This window comes from Gymnogyps californianus, chromosome 25 (genome assembly GCF_018139145.2).
Source record: "Gymnogyps californianus isolate 813 chromosome 25, ASM1813914v2, whole genome shotgun sequence".
NCBI lineage: Eukaryota > Metazoa > Chordata > Aves > Accipitriformes > Cathartidae > Gymnogyps > Gymnogyps californianus.
In genome coordinates this window covers 451,717-467,307 of record NC_059495.1, presented here as the reverse complement: position 1 = coordinate 467,307, position 15,591 = coordinate 451,717, and the positions used below count along the sequence as shown (strand labels likewise).

Below are 15,591 nucleotides of genomic sequence, written 5' to 3'. Positions count from 1 at the left end.
AAGAAATTGCCTCAATCACTTGGAGTAATGGCACATGGAGAGGCACTTGGGCGTGACTGCTATTTAACACAAGAGCCCAGCTTGGCTTCATTTAACGTGCTGGTTCCTTCCTAATAAACACGTTACACTACAAGGTGGGGATTAAGATCAGAAAAGTAAATAAATTGGAAACTGATGGGGAGAGATGGGAGGGAAATGGAAGGTACTGGGAGGGGGGGGGGAGCGACGGGCGATTAACTCCCATGCCGGGGCGCGGGGAAGCGACCCCGAAGGCCGTGGCGGTGGCTTCCCGAGCTTCGTTTCGGCATCTCCATGGGCCCCATCCGCGGAGGGGGTGCTCCTGCTCCGCACCGGAGCCACCGGGCTCACAGCGTGCCTCCAGGTCTGATGGCTGACCCTGGGAGATGGTTTTCCTTCCCTTCTCCGGGGCGCTAAGGCAAGTGGCTGCTTCTGCTTCTCCTCTTGGCCTTGCGAACGCGTCCGGATCGGTCCTTTCCATTCCGGATCGGTCCTTTCCGTTCCGGATCGAGGCACCCGACATAAGCGAGGTCACGGGCGCCTCGGCCGAGGCTCTGCAGGGCTAAAAGTCTGCGTTTCTTTAGCGTTTCCCCCGCGCAGCACGTTGCATGTCCAGGTGGCATTGCTGGGGGAAAAGGGAGTTGCTGCTTGCGGTCACGGACAAGAGTTTCTGGCTCTTTCCCGTTTTATGCACGTTCTGATCCCTCGGCCTTCTTGCCGGCAAGGGATCTCCCAGCTCTGTGCGCGCACGGGGCACTCTAAGGGTTTGGGAGGAAACAGGGCTCGGGTATGGGCAGAGCCAGCGTGGGCTGGCCAAGAGGGGTCGGGAGAAAGACCTCCGCGGTGCCTCGGGGAGGCCGGGGGTTTCCCGAGCTTGCTTTGGCACAGCCCGCTCGGAAACGGAGGCGGGCAAGGGAAGAAATCCCCGAGTGACGGGGGGGATCCCTTCGGTTTTGGCTGGCAACCGCGGCTCGCGGAAAGATGCTCCGGCCAGAGTCGTCTGCCCAGCTCTCCCATCTTGCGTCGCCTCTAAAAGCGAACCAACCTTCGCATTCGGACCCTCCGCTGTCCAGGCAGGTCCCCGAAGACACCGGCACGCTCCGCCCGCGACACCAACGCGGCGGCGTGCTGTGAATCCCGGGCAGGGATGCGGGCGCGCCGGGTTTCCCCGCTCGGGGTCGACAGGGCGGTGGTCGGTGCCTTTTCGGGCAAGGCGGCTGCGGGAAGTCAGTCTCTTAAACAACTCAGTAGCTTTTACTATATGTATTAGAGGAGCAACAAAAAGTGCAACGCACCAGTTGACGGGAAGGACTGGGGGGTTAATTTTCAGGATGCTGCCTGGGAATTTAGCCGTGGGATTTCCATTATTGCTAATGGGACTCACGCAGCTTAATTTCATGCGAGCGACGCTAAAAACATACCCCTAACCGGCTGCAAAATTTCAGTCCTGGAATCGAGCCTTTTAAAAGTTAGAGGAGGGTAAACAAACACCTGAAGCCACGCTGTCTCCCTATTTCAGTCGTTCGGATTTAAAAGTCGGGGAGGGGGAGGAACTCGAGCCGTTTTGGGCAATTAAAAAACCCACGCCGCGGGCGCGCCGGCTGCCTGCGCTCCGCGCTTTCGCTCTCCGCCAATTAAATCGGCGGAGTTACAGCCCCCGAAAAAAGAGGGGTAGCTGACGCCTTACCCTCCAGCGCGCTACCGCGAGCGCCGCGTTACCGCACGCGTCTAATAACCCGAGCAGCGCCGCCTTTCATTGTGAGGCCTCTGTTATTAGGCTGTTCTCGTTAAATGACTGCTATCATCTGGTCCCAAAGTACATTAAATCCCATTATAATTATAAACACACTTCCCCACAACGTTCTCCTTAGATTACATTTGCGCTGCTTTACCCCAAGGGTATCTTTGTACTAATACCGTCCGTAGTTGTTGTTTTAGCTGACGACGCCGGGCCCTGCGCCGGCTGCGGCGCGCCGCGGGCGGTGCCGGGGAGGGAGAGGTCCGCGTTGCCGCTGCCGCGCCGTCCCCGGCGAAGACGACGCGGGCCTTTGAATGGGCCGAGCGCCGGCGACCCCGGCGAAGGATGCTCTCCGCCCGGGGAGCAGCTCCCTCGGCGTGGGGCGTCCGGCGGCCCAGGCTCTACCGCCGCCTCTTTCTGTTGTTGTCGGTGCGACAGAGCTGCCGCTGGCGTTTCCCCTCCCGGTCTCGTTTTGCTCCGCTCGCCCGTCGCCGATCTTTGCCGGCAGACCTCCGTCACCCATCCTCGGGTGCCCGGGGGGGTGTGTTTGACACGACACCCGCCGCCTCCCCATGCACCGGCGATCCCGGCCTGGGGCGGGTGGTTTAATCTGGGCAAAAGCAGCTTTACCGGGGCATCGCGTCGCACCCGCCGCCCCCCAGCCCCAAATCCGTCGCCCGACCCAAAACTTGGCTTTCGGGTTGATTTTTTTTTTTTTAATTTTTTTTTTTTTTTTTTTTTTTTTTACCGCCTTCTTCCCCCTCTCTTCGATCTTAGGCCTCCCCTGAGCGCCGGGGGACCCGGGGCCGGGCTTTTAAAGCCCGGAGTTTGTCGAGGCGGGGAGGTTTTGTGCATGGGGGGCCGGTCCCGTCCCCCCCCACCCCCCCCCCCGGGGGTGGCTTTTGTCTCGCGTGGGTGAGGGCGCGGGTGAGGCGGCGCGGCTCGGGCAGCCCCCCCCCCCCCCCGCCGCCCCCGGCTGGCAGCCCAGCGCTGCCGCCCGTTCCCCGCTGCCTCGGCTCCTCCATGTTTGTTGTTGGCAGCGCTGTCCAGCCGCCGCCCCGGCTCCGGCTCCGGCTCCGCCCGGCTCCGCTCCGCAAGGTGCCGGGCGGGGCCGGGGGGGGCGCCCTCACTCAAGATGGAGCTGGGTGGGTGTGGGGTGGGGGGGGTGGGGGGGGGTGTGGGTGGGGTGTGGGGTGTGTTGGGGGGGGGGGTGTGGGTGGGGTGGGGGCGGCCTGACGTGGGCGCGGGGCGGCCCGTGGGCCGGCGCCGCGGTGATTTGCTGCGCGGCGCGGCGAGCGGCGGCGGCGGCGATGAGAGCGGGCAGTGCGAACTGCCGGAGCAGCCGCCGGCCGCCGTGAGTGCGGGCAGGGGGCGGGCAGCGGGCTGACCTCGGCCCCCCCCCCCCCCCCCCCCCCCCACGCCTTCCTCCCTCCCACCCCCACCCCCAGACCCCCCCCCCCCCTCCCTTCCCGCCCGCGGGGACGGGGCTCCGCCGCCTCCCCCCCCCCCCCCCCCCCCTTCCGTGCACCTGATGGGTCTCCGTTGCTCGGCGGAGCCCCGGCGGGCGGGACGGGACGCGCCGCGCCGGAGCCGAGCGAGCGGCGGCGGGGGATGCTTCCCCTTCCCCGGGCGGCAGCGGCGGGGACGCGGCTCCGCCGCCCCGGCAGCCGCCGGCCTCCGCCGAGCCCAGCGCAGAAACTTTTCGGCGAGTCGCCGCCGGGCTGCGGGCTAACCTTCCTCTCCTCTCCTCTTCTCTCCTCTCCTCCCCCGGCTCTCCTTTTTTCCCCCCTCTTTCTCTCCCCCCCCCCCCCCCCCCCCCCCTTCCCTCCCCTCTCCCTGCTCTCCGCTCCTCTCCGCTCCTCTCCCCCCTCCGCCTTTTGTTTTCGCAGATAGTCGGCACACAAAGCTAGTCCCAGATTTGAGCGACGGCGAGGCACCCTGATGAGTGAGCCTGGGGAGCGCCATGGATTTGACTAAGATGGGCATGATCCAGCTGCAGAACCCCTGCCACCCCACCGGGCTGCTGCACAAAGCCAACCAGATGCGCCTGGCGGGGACGCTGTGCGACGTGGTCATCATGGTGGACAGCCAGGAGTTCCACGCGCACCGGACGGTGCTGGCCTGCACCAGCAAGATGTTCGAGATCCTCTTCCACCGCAACAGCCAGCATTACACCCTGGACTTCCTCTCGCCAAAGACGTTCCAGCAGATCCTGGAGTACGCGTACACCGCCACGCTGCAGGCCAAGGTCGAAGACTTGGACGACCTCCTCTACGCCGCCGAGATCCTGGAAATCGAGTACCTGGAGGAGCAGTGCCTGAAGATCCTGGAGACCATCCAGGCCTCCGAGGACAACGACGCCGAGGTCGCCATGGCCGACGGAGCCGCCGCCGTCGCCGCCGAGGAAGAGGAGGAGAGGAAGTCGAGGTACATCAAGGGCCTCTTCGTCTCCAAGCCCGCCGGCGAGGAGAGCGGCTACGCTGGCGCGGCCGGCCAGAGCCTGCCGGCGGCTGCGGCGCAGCAGAGCCCCTCCGCCTCCGCTTCCTTCGGCCCCCTCTCCGCCATGAGCCCCACCAAGGCGGCGGTGGACAGCTTGATGACCATCGGGCAGTCGCTGCTGCAGGGCGCCCTGCCGCCCGGCGCCCCCGAGGACTCCCGCCCCGCTGCCGCCGCCGCCGCCCGCCGCCCCCCGGGCCTCGCCGAGGTCAAAACCGAAGCGATGCAGGTGGACGACGCCTCCAACCGTGACAGCCCCCGGGCGGCCGAGCCCGGCGCCTCTGGCGGGGAGAAGCCCGACGAGAAGGGCAAGGAAGGGCCCGGCACCCCGACCCGCGGCAGCGTCATCACCAGCGCCCGTGAACTGCACTACGCCCGCGAGGAGGGCGCCGAGCCACCGCCCGAGCCCGGCCAGGGGCTGCCGCTGGGGCCGGAGCCGTCCGCCGGAGCCACCACCGCCGCCCAGGGCGAGAAACCCCTGGGCATCTACTCCCTGCTGCCGAACCACAAGACTGAGCCGGTGCTCGGCGTGCCGCCCGCCGTGGCGTCCGCCCTGCACGTGCAGCCGGCCCTGGCCGTCTCCATGGACTTCAGCGCCTACGGGGGGCTGCTGCCCCAGGGCTTCATCCAGCGGGAGCTGTTCAGCAAGCTGGGGGAGCTGGCGGCCGGCATGAAGACGGAGAGCAGAGCCCTGGGCGAGCAGTGCAGCGTGTGCGGGGCAGAGCTGCCGGACAACGAGACCCTCGAGCAGCACAGGTGAGTGCCGAAGCCGCGCCGCCACCTCCTGCGCCGGGTGGGGGCGGGCAGGTGGGGTCTCGCCGGAGGATTTCGGTTTCTGGCCGGGCGTGCCGGCACCCAGTTCCCGCCGCGTACCCCAAAACCGGGACGCGGAGCGGCGTGCTCGGAGGGACAGCCGTCGCAACTTTTCCAGGTCTGGCAGCCGTGCCAGAAGGTTCCTTCCAGCGAGCGCCGGCTGGGGAGGGCAGCCCGGACGGGGCTCGGGCCGTAGGTGTTTCCTGCTAGCACAAACCCCTCACCGGCGTCCTCCGAATGGCTCGCGGTTGCTGCCCTTTGAGTTAGGGATCTGCCTGTAAAGGGATGCCGTGGGGCCCGGCAGCCCTCGCCCACCCTCTGCCGAGAGCTGGTCCCTCCTGCGCCGGCACCCCGGGGGGAGAGACCTGCGGGATCCCCGCGCCGGCCGCGGCGATGACATTTGAGATGGCTGCACGCAGCGCTTTGCCAGCCCGTGGTTTTATGCCGCTCGGCTTCCCGGTTTATGAAACATTTGCACTTTGCACAAAGTAACGCGTCGGTCAGGCTGGGTAACGCTGGGGCGAGCGCAGAGGGCTGGTGCTGCCGCAGAGCCACGGCTCCGTCCCTCCGGGGGCAGGGGCAGGGTTGAACCTCCAGCGGATGCGATTTTGGGGCTCCCCTGCTCGGGGGGGGGGGGGGGGATCTTTGTGCTCACACCGAGCCCCGCACCTCGGGGAGCCGCTGCGGAGCGGGAGCGCAGCGGTTGTTAACCGGCACGCGAGTTCGGTGGCTCCCCTGTTTACCGTCTCCCGATCGTGGGAGCGAGGACCGGAGCTCGTTCCCCGATTTGGCCGGGGAACGGAGTCGCGTTAATTACCGTGCCTAAATCGGCATCGCTGCTCAAACCCCTTGGTGCCGGGCGTGCTTCGGCGAGCGCCGTGCAGCACTGGCCCCCGGCGCAGCTACAGCCCCACGGCAGGACGGCAGCGTCCTGCCTGGGGGAAGGCAGCACCGTCGCAGTGCCGGAGGTGCTCGCGGCCTCCCCGGGCTGCGCACCGTGTCGGATTTTTAATGAATCAACAGGTTAATTAGTCCCGATGCACAGAACGCGCTCCAGGGACGGTGGCCCCGCCGGCGCGCGCCTCTGGCGGGGGAGCCGGTGCTGCCGGCACGCTCGCCGCCTGCGGAGGCTGCCGCCCGCGAGCGGTGCGGGATGCGCCGGGGCCGGGTGCCGGAGCAGCAGCAGCTCCCCGCACGTTCAGCCCGCGAACGTTTCCAGCGTGGGGCGGCAGCCGCCGCCGCCCCAGGGTTTTCAGCCCCGCGCGGGTCTGCGAGCGCTGGCAGCGTCGCCTCTCGGTCTGGCCAGCGACGCGGAGCCACCGCACGGACCCCGGCCAGTGCAGCCCTCGCCCCTCGGAGGGGTCCCCCGGCTGTGCGTGGGTGCACAGCCGCTTCCTGCTTTGTTCCCCTGCCTCGCAAGCGGGAGAGCTGGGGCTCGTGTCGGTTAGCGTGCCCGAAGCTGCCTCGGTGCGGCTCTTCCCCGGCCGTGCGGTGATGCAGACCGAACGTCACCGGAGGAGAGCTGCAGTGAAGGCTCAGAGAGAATTTTAACGTGCCTTTCTGCCCGCGGTCTCGAGCATCTCCCATTCCCCCTCCGAAGCCGCAGAGCAGCGACTGACGCGGCCGCAGGAGAGGGCAACGCCGGGGCTGCCCGGCTGCCGCTGGCCGGGGGTCTGCCCCGAGGCAGGGCGGGCTGCGAGGTCGGATCCTTCCCCGTGCTCCCGAGCGGTGGGGAGGTGGGGGAGCGCGGCCCCAGCCTGCCCAACGCTAGCAGCAGCCCCTATTTCGCGGCGCCTTTCCTGGGCTTGGCTTATTTTGACAACCGCGGCTGCAGCCGTAGCTTATTTCTTAATTATTCATGATCCTTATCGGGAGGCTGGGCACGCGCCGTGCTCCGGTGGGCTCGCGGGTCCGTCCGAAGCCCGGAGCTGAGCGCCGGCCCCTGCAAGCGAAGCCTCGAAGGCAATTGCTGAAGCCAGCGCCAAACTCTTGTTTGCCTGTTCTTGCTTTCAGACAGATTACCCGGCGCTGGCAAACTTTGCAGGGCCAGCCAAATCCTTTGAGCCATTTTTAAACTGATCTGTAAGACCGTCCATGTTGAAAGGCATTGGGCAACAGTCAAATGAACTTAGCCCCCGCCCCCCCCCCCCCCCAAAGTCTAAATCCAAGGCGGTTTGTGCGTAGACGGGGTCTCATGTGGCTTCTTTATAGTGTTTGCTTTCTAAGACGTTGTGAAAATTGCCGTTTGGGGAGGATTTGTGGGATCCTATTGCATTCATGGAGCTGTTAAACAGCATCTACGCTAGATTGGGATCTGTAACTCTCTGCTGGAGCAGTTCTGGCGGTGGCGGCAGCTGCGCCGTGCCGGCTACGGGCTCCTCTTCGCTCCGGTGCCTGGCGGAGAGGTGGTCTGGGGGGAATCTGCGCCCCGCGCCGAGGTCCCGGCACCACCACCTCCCCGAGCTGGGGGGCAGGATGTGCCGGGGGCACCGCAGCGTTGCTCGTCGACCGGCGGCTTTCGCTGACCTCTTTCTGCTGTGCATTCGCTGCTTGTGGTTTCGCTTTCCGACCCTGAAGCGAGCGCGGAGGTGCCCACAGCAGAGTCGTTCCCAGCTGCAGCGAGCTGGGGGCCGGGGGGCAGCTGCCGGGGAGGGGTACCGAACGGTGCCGCGGGATGCTCGGCCGCCCGGCGCGACGGCTTTCAGGTGCCGAGCCCCAGCAGGTGACAGACAGAGCCCGAACCCCATCCAGAGCTGATGCCGCTCCTTCCGCGAGGAGCTCAGCGAGCCAACGTGCACCGTGCCTGTTTACATCGCACAAGCGAGCGCATACATATGGCCAGTACGTTTGTTGACAGACACACACACGCCTATATAAGTATAAATATATATGTTTATAGTCTCGGAGCCTTCCGAGTGTTGTTCCCGTCTTCATTAGCATGGGGAAACGCCGGCAGGCAAAAGGAGAGCGGAGGGCCGGGCTGGCTTTTTGCCGGGCTTTGGCAAGCGCGTGGCGGGGGCCGCTCGCCCCAGGTGACGGAGGGTGCCCGAGGGACGGTCGTCTGCCCCAGCCCCGTGCGGGAGCGCGGCTCCGCGGCCACCCTCGGCCTCATGGCAGCATCGTCTGCGCCCTGCTGCCACGTGGAGAGCGCCGAGCGGCGACCTTTCGGTGGCCGAGTGGCTGTGAGCCCTCGGCGCTGACTCTGTTCGGGGTTTTCGGGTCCCCGAACCCGCCGGTTGCCATGCGATCCATTTTTTTTCTTCATTACCGAGCTTATGATTTTGACTAATTGAGTATATATTGAGTCAGCCACTCTTTGATTTTTTTTTTTTTTTTTTTATATAAAAGATTTCCTTCTAGGTTCAGCAAAGTTCAAACTTAATCTAATGTTAGTATCGATCGTCGCTTCTAATTGCAGTCAAAAAAGCTATAGTTCAGCGGCCCTTTTTGGGTCGGTATGAAGAAAAACCTCCCGAGCTGCGACGCGAGTGCCGTGCTGAGCCCGGAATAATTTGTCCTCGGGAAGTTAAAATACCTCAAAACTTCATAAGAGGCATGGTTCATTTTTTTTTTTTTTTTTTTAACGCCGATAGCAACAGGGGAGACTGCAGGTGGGGATGCGATGCGATAGAGTTCACTAGCGGCGCGGCCAAGCATCCAAACCCCGGTGCTGTCTGGGAGTTCCCCCGCCGTGATGACGCGGCTTGCCGGCAGCGTTTGCCACGTGCGTCGGCGCGAGGTGGAGGTGCTGGGCTGGGAAATGGAAGCGCTTTGCGGCGCCGGGTTTTGGCTGGAAGGTGCCTGTCCTCGCCGTCGTACGGGGCGGGGGGACGGACGACGCGCCTCGGGGAAAGCCTCCCTTCTAATTTCCACGTCCGAGTTTGGCATTTTGAGGTTTCGCGGCTGAGCCGTCGCCTACAAGACGTGCGCTCCGGCAGAGCGTTTTCAGGGTAGGAACGAGGCGGCTTGCTCTTCCACCTCGGCTGCTGAGTGGCTGCAGTGCCCCAAACCCCAGAGTTTTGCCCTCTTTTCCGCCTTCCTGAAGCGCAGAGGAGCGGCGGATCTACCCGGCGTGCGGGACCGGGCGTCGATGCTCCCGCCGATCCGAAATGCTCCCGCTCACGGGAAACCCGCCGCTTCCCGTGGGGATCCCGGTCCCGCGTCCAACGCCCGGCGGTCCCCGTGATGTGTAGCCCGGTGGTCCGCTGCCTGCCCAGAGCTGTAACGTTAACGCCGCGGCAAACTTTTAAGTAGCCGCGCAGGGGAACGTTCCGGCGTTTGGCTCTTTCTTTTGCCAGCCTCGCCGCCCTTCGTCTCCGCCTGGATCAGCTGAGCGTTGTACGACTGATGCCATTAGGCACGTTGGCACTGCTCGGCGTGTCACAGTGAGAAACAGATGCGGTATACCATTAAAGCAATAAACGTGATAAATCGGATCCCAAGCGCTTTGTGAGATGTTATTAGTGTTAATTTTGGGAGCCTGATACAGTAGCTGTTTTTTTATTTTATTTTAAGCATTCGGCAATTTATGTTCCGCTGCGGTCGAGGCTTTAAAAAAAAAAAAAAAGGAGGAAAAATAGAAAACAAAGTGGGGGGGCAGGGGGGGAGGGAAGAAAAACCCCCCTGAAGCCGGCAGCCCCCCGAACTCCGCCCGTGATGACTTCCAGAGTCCGAAGACGACTTGGCAGCTCTTGTTTCTTGCTGATGGGCCTTATTAGCGGCACCTGGCATCATAAGGGGCTAATGGAAACCAGCGTTGCCGGCTGCCGGGCCGCTGCCGCGCGGCGCGGGGCGGCCCGGCGAGGAAGCTCTGATTAGCTTTATGGGCAGGGGGACGTGCCCCGCTCAGGAAATGAATGTTGCGGCTAAGGTCCGCGGCGCTGACCCCGAGCGTGTAACCCGTGAGCGCCGGCGGAGACCCCGCTCAGGATGCTTGGGATTTCGGGGGCTCTCTGGTTCTTGTCATAGGCGGAGGGGGAATACGGCGCGGTATGTTGCAGCCTTGAACTTTTTGATTTATTCAGTGGGGGACTTAACCGTTTCCATACTCGGCTCCTAGCGCCGAGGGGGGAAAAGCCCCCTTCGGCTTCCGTGTTGTTCCGCCCGTTGCTCTGCGTCATTCGAGTCGTGCGGGAGATGCGTTGTAAAGCAAAACTCTGAGATTCCCACCAGAAAACCCCGATTTTTTTTAATTTTTTTTTTTAAAACATTACTTCTTTTTCCCCTCGCACGGTAATAACGGTTGCGTCTCCCCTACCGACGGCGAGGCTGGCGGCGGTGCCCGGCATTTTTGATGCCTCGCTGACGGCGGAGGGGCTTCCCCGGGGCGATGGGGATGCTGCGCGCCCTCTGACCGGGCTGCGTCCGCCTTCCCCAGCGCCGCTCGTGTCCCAGGGGCCGGGGGCGGGCGGATCTGTGCCAGCCGGTCCCCGTCGGCTGCAGGGTTGGCACCCCGATGCGTCAAACCTGCCCGATCGAGGATGCGCTCGCTTGACGTCGCCCGCAGCAGGGCGATAAGCTTTGCGGAGCCTTTTCAGCTCTCGTTGTAACCCGTAGAGCGGTGTCGGTTAAAAATGCATTTATTGGCTGCGCAGAGGGACCCTCGGAGAGCCTGTGCTCTTTCAGGGGTGACGCTATCGACTCTGGTTTGAGGTTTTTTTTTTTTCCTTTTCCCCGTGGGAATGGTGTAGAGCGGCCCGGGCAGTTTGTGACGGAGCATCCCTGCAGCCTTCCCCGCTTCTACACGATGTTGGCTCTTTACTTACACCGGTGCGTAAATCTGTTTTCCTTGGATAGAGTAAAACGATCTGCATTTTCCTTTTTGCTCGCAATTAGCAAGATTTTTCTTTTGCTTCCCCCCCACCCCCCCGCCTTTGACAGCTTCAAGAGAGGCTTTAAATGAGTAATTACTAAATATTTCCCGGCAGCCAAACACGGGGCCATGGCATCTCCTGTTGCAAAAGTGAAAAATATTTCTGTTTGCAGTTAATTTTAGTGGCAGGCAGATCATGTTAACTGGGTGTAATTGCTTCCAGATATGGCAGAGGGTTTTGTGTGTTGGGATGAAGGGTCTGGTAAGTGCTCACTTCCTGTGTAAATTAGCCTATTCCATTCATTCCTCCTCGCCCGGCAGTCCTGGCTTGTGTCACTCTGCCTGCGAGGTTTTTTTTTTACCTCCCCCCCCCCTCCCGCCCCGGCGTTAGGCAGCTCGGTGCTTTATGGTCGGATTTAGCCCTTGGCCGGGCATCGCTCCCTCCTTTGCCATCGCGGGCAGGCGCTGTCGGGATGCGCGGGCGTCCGCGTCCCGCCGGTGCCGGCAAAACGCCGCCGCAGACGGCAGCGTCCTCGCACCTCGGGGGTCTCGTCGGGCTTTCCGGAGGCCGGCTCGCAAAGAGACCCGGCGGTTGCAAAGCCGCCCTGCGACGGGTACCGGCTGGAACAAGGAGGGTGGCACGCAGGGAGTTCAGATGGAAGAGGTTCGCGTAACGTGAGCGACGGAGAAAGGTTTGTGCGTCCTTTTGAATAAACGCAAACACGTTTGCGGGCGAATCTGCGCGTGGTTACACGCCTTTTACCACGGCCTTATGAGCTTCCAGCGTAGTCGCGACATCTACTCTCGTTCCCAGGCTCGAGCCCGGTTGCAAAGACCTGCTGCGGGGCGTTCGGGAGCCTCGCGCCTGCCTTCGTTCTGGATAAGCTTTATCCGGGCTGAAGCGTGCCCGAAATGCCCGGTGTCTGTTTTGAACGCCGGTTTGCGCCCGCGGTGTTCCGGATGACTTCTGCGGCTGACGCGGGGAGCGGCAGATACCTTCGCCGAGAGTATTAAGCACTGCTGGACCGCGTGCCTTTGCAAATAAAGGCGGATTCCTCTTTTGGACGGGACCGTCCGCCGCACCCAGTCGTTTTGCAGCCGCAGAAGAGAGCCCGGCCGTAAAATTTGGGTTGGAGGCGCGAGGCTCTGCGCTCTGGCCGAGGGCCAGGGCCGCCCGTATCACTTTCGCTGCAGCGTTCTTAACTGATTTTAAGTAGATTACGGTTGGATACGCGCCCCGCTGTGCTGGTTTAGTTTTCCATCGGCCCGCGTCGTCTCGTTGCCGTTTTATTGGCACGTTGCTTAGCAAACGAGTCGGCGATACGCGATTTGAGGAAATGCTTCTCCACCTAGGCACGAGCGCTGGAAGGCGTATTGAGCCTCGCTAGAGCCGCCCGCCATAAATCGGCGTTAAACACCCTGCTTTGTTACCGGTGTCAGCGCGGGAGATGGGCTGTTTATCTGCGTGTATCAGCCGGGCTGATAACCCCGTGCTCTGTTTAGTGCTGTACGAGGAGCGGCTGGCTTGCGGCGCGCCGGCGTCTCCCGCGCGCAAAGGCAGGAGCGCTGCCGGATGCCGGCACGGGGGGCAAACGGAGGATGCCGGCACGGGCGATGCCACGGTACGTGCCTTACACGCCGCCGCCGCGGAGGGGACCTCTGCACCCCCCTCTCGAAAAAAACGTACGGCTCCGTCCGTCTGCAAACTCAACTTGTGGCGGGGAGGAGGACGCCTGTTTTCACCTTGGTGACCTATAAAGAAGGCAGACATCGACCGAGCGGAAAAAACAAAGAGAAACTGAAAAAAAAAAAAAAAAAAAGCCCAAAGCAAAACCCCAAACACCAGACAGTTTCCATCGCCGGGGTGCTCGCAAGGTCGGAAAGAGCGCAAATACCCCGCGGAGGCGGGGGTACCCCGGGGAAGTGGGCTCGTGGTCCCCGCTGGCACCGCCGTTGGGAGAGCGCTGGGCGCTTCCTTCCGCGCGGAACAAGCGTGCGACGCCACGAGGTCCGAGTCCCTTCTCCCGCGGAACGGCAGCGGAAAGCCACCTGTCCCGCCGGAACGCCCGCGCGGCTCCCGGCGTCGCGCCCCTCGGCCGGCGGAGCCGACCCCTGGCACGGCGGCTGTCCCCGCGCCCGAAGCTTGGCTTGCGTGAAGGCCAAAAACGGCCTTGCCCATCGGCGAGGGCCTGCGTTGATTTCGAAGTAAATCCTAGGGACTTTTTTAAAGGTACAATGCAATTTATGTGTACATATATATAAAAGACCCCCGCACGTTGCTGTTGCCTGTCACTTGATTTTGTTTCAGATTTGCGTTTACGCACCGGGTGCCGCACCAATTACAACCCACGTGCTGTTTGCCGCTCCGTCGCGACTGTTGGAAGTGCTTTCATCCTCTTGCCGCCGAGTTTGGGGACGGTGCTGGGCTCCGTGCGCTTTGCCCCTTGTCACCTTCCCTCGTTCTTTCCTCCGCGCATTATTTATAGTAAATTGTATTAGAAAGGAGCGCTAAGGAGGAAGTGTGATTCATCCTCCTTGAAACCAGCGCTGACATAAATAAAGGCAAAGCGCTTACTACGTGTTTTTTATTATGGTATTTAGGGACAGGTCATACTAATTTTGGCGTGCGCAGACTAAACCCGTGAAGGATACGGCTCTAAGAAATTCGATTTAACCGCAGCGCAGACTGCACGTTAAAAAAAAAAAAAAAAAAAAAAAAAGAAATCCAACCAAAACTCAGCCGGTCTTCTTGGAAGCGTGCACGCGAGGCTTTCGGGGCGGCTCACGGGTTTCCAGATTTTACTGCGCGTCGTCGGCCGGTCCCTTGGCTTCGCGGGGGTTTGCTGGGACTTGTTCTGGCACGGGAGCGGGGGGCGGCAGCGAGCTCGGGCACCCGAATCGCTCGGGTGTCTCGCGGGTCTGGAACGAGATGCTCGAGTTGGTCCAGAAAAGGGCTACCGGAGGGCGGGGGCAAGCCAGCGGGGATGCAGCGAGGGGAGGCTCGGTGCAGAGAGACCCAGCAAACCGCTCGCAAATCGCGCCAGCTCGGGCTGGCGGCGGGAGCTCGCTGCCGGCAGCGCGGCGCAGCGAGCGCCGGTGACGGATATCTTATCTCCGGCTGGGCACGGGCTGCGGTCGCAGCCTGCTGCGCAACACACACAAACTGCCTTTGCGTGGGAGAGATAAGGCGCCAGGCGTTGTGCAATGCCAGCCCCTCGCCGGCCCCCCGCTACCCGTGCCGGCACGGCACCGGCGTACTGTCCCGCTCGTGCGACGCTGCGGTCAGCCGGAGGGCGCGGGCGATGGCACCGCGTGCCTCACCGGCACTGGGGCAGGTCCCCTCCGCCGGCGGCACGCGGCCACCCCGGTGCACAGCGGCGTGGGGTGGTCGGAGCGCGGCAGGGCGCCCGCCGGCTCGCGTGCCGGGGCCCCTTTCTGCGAAACAGCACGGCGCTCAGAACCGAAACCCTCCGTACCTCCCTGCTGGGCGTTCTGCTATTTTTACCAGTAACGCGGTGATTTCCTCTTCTCTTTCTTCCTTCCCCTTGTTCGTAGAAAACGTCCCAAGCGCCAAGGGCGGGCGGGTGCTTCTGCGAACGAGAGCGGTGGCCGGAGGCGCTTGTAGGGCGCAAAGCCTCTTCGGGCAGCTCTGCCTGCGCTGCCCTCGCCTTTCGGGGGGCAGCGGGGGGAGGCTCCCGCAGCGGGCCCCGTCTCACCGGGAGCTCGGGCGGTGGATGGCTTGGAGCCCGGCTCCCGCTTGCCTTGCACGTGGGTTGCCTTGCACGGGAACCAGCGGCGTGCGATGAAACCGGCAGAAACCCCGCTTGCCTCCGGCAGGAATCTTTTCCGGGAAAGTTTTAACTTGGATGAAAACCTTTCCCATGGGGGGAAAAAAGTGGAAAGGCGGTGTTGGTTTTGCTTCCCAGGTCCCTGTCTCCTCTTGTCCTCAGGGGGGGGAGGGATGGGGAAACGCCGTTCCGGCTTTGCCGCGCCTTCCCCTAGCCTTTCGGTTCGTTGCCACCCTGGTTGAAGGGCGGCATTTTGTTGGGGGTTTTGGGCTTTGCCTTTCTGGGGGCTGCGGGGAAGGTCGCGTGTAGGGCAGGGGCCGTGGGAGATGGGTGCTGCGGTGGGAACCGGGCCGCCGGCAGCTCCCAGCCCGCCGAGTCAATGGTACCCAAGCCCAGGCGAGAGCGGGGCAGCACCGGGGCTGCCCCCAGCCCTGCCCGTGGGATGCCCCCCAGCCCTGCCTGCAGCCCTGCCCGCAGCCCTGCCCGCGGGAGCTGGGGAGGGGCGCCGGGATGTCGGGATGCAGAGGCCATCGCTTGTATTGATTTCTGGCTTATCTGACCCTTTCGCTGGAGGCGGCTCTTCCCTCAGCGTCTAACCAAATGTAACTTAAAGCAGCCCAGAAACGTATATCATCCTTCCCTTGCGTTAATTAGGGCTGGCCAATGCATTATTTAGCGGGGTGGGAGCTGCTGCGGGCTGCCCCGGAGCGGGTGCCGTGACCAGCCGGCACGTGGACGGGGGGAGCGGGGGGCTCTGGCAGCCCATATGCCGTCGACGCGGGCATCGCTCTGCACGAGTCTGGGGACGCCGGCCGGTGCCGCTCCGGCACATCGGGGCGGCTGCAAGGCCGAGCCGGGAGGAGAGCTCAGGTCAGACCTCGCCGTTGGGAGAGGGACTCGTCCAGCCATGCCCATCCAGAAGAAGA

The 15,591-nt window shown here is 63.2% G+C and overlaps 1 protein-coding gene across 3 annotated transcripts in view; it reads left to right on the top strand.

Annotated features, from left to right (window-relative positions):
- The window catches only part of ZBTB16 (zinc finger and BTB domain containing 16), a 79,956-nt gene that overhangs the window by 14,385 nt on the left and 49,980 nt on the right, over window positions 1-15,591 (top strand). The window contains exons 1-2 of one of the 3 annotated variants that reach the window (XM_050910995.1): window positions 3,045-3,110; window positions 3,650-5,008. In XM_050910995.1, the coding sequence (XP_050766952.1) occupies window positions 3,720-5,008 (1,289 nt within the window). In that variant the 5' untranslated portion in view covers window positions 3,045-3,110; window positions 3,650-3,719. Of the gene's footprint in view, window positions 1-3,044; window positions 3,111-3,645; window positions 5,009-15,591 lie in introns of those variants that run through there. The other 2 variants (XM_050910994.1, XM_050910993.1) reach the window with 2 other exon arrangements.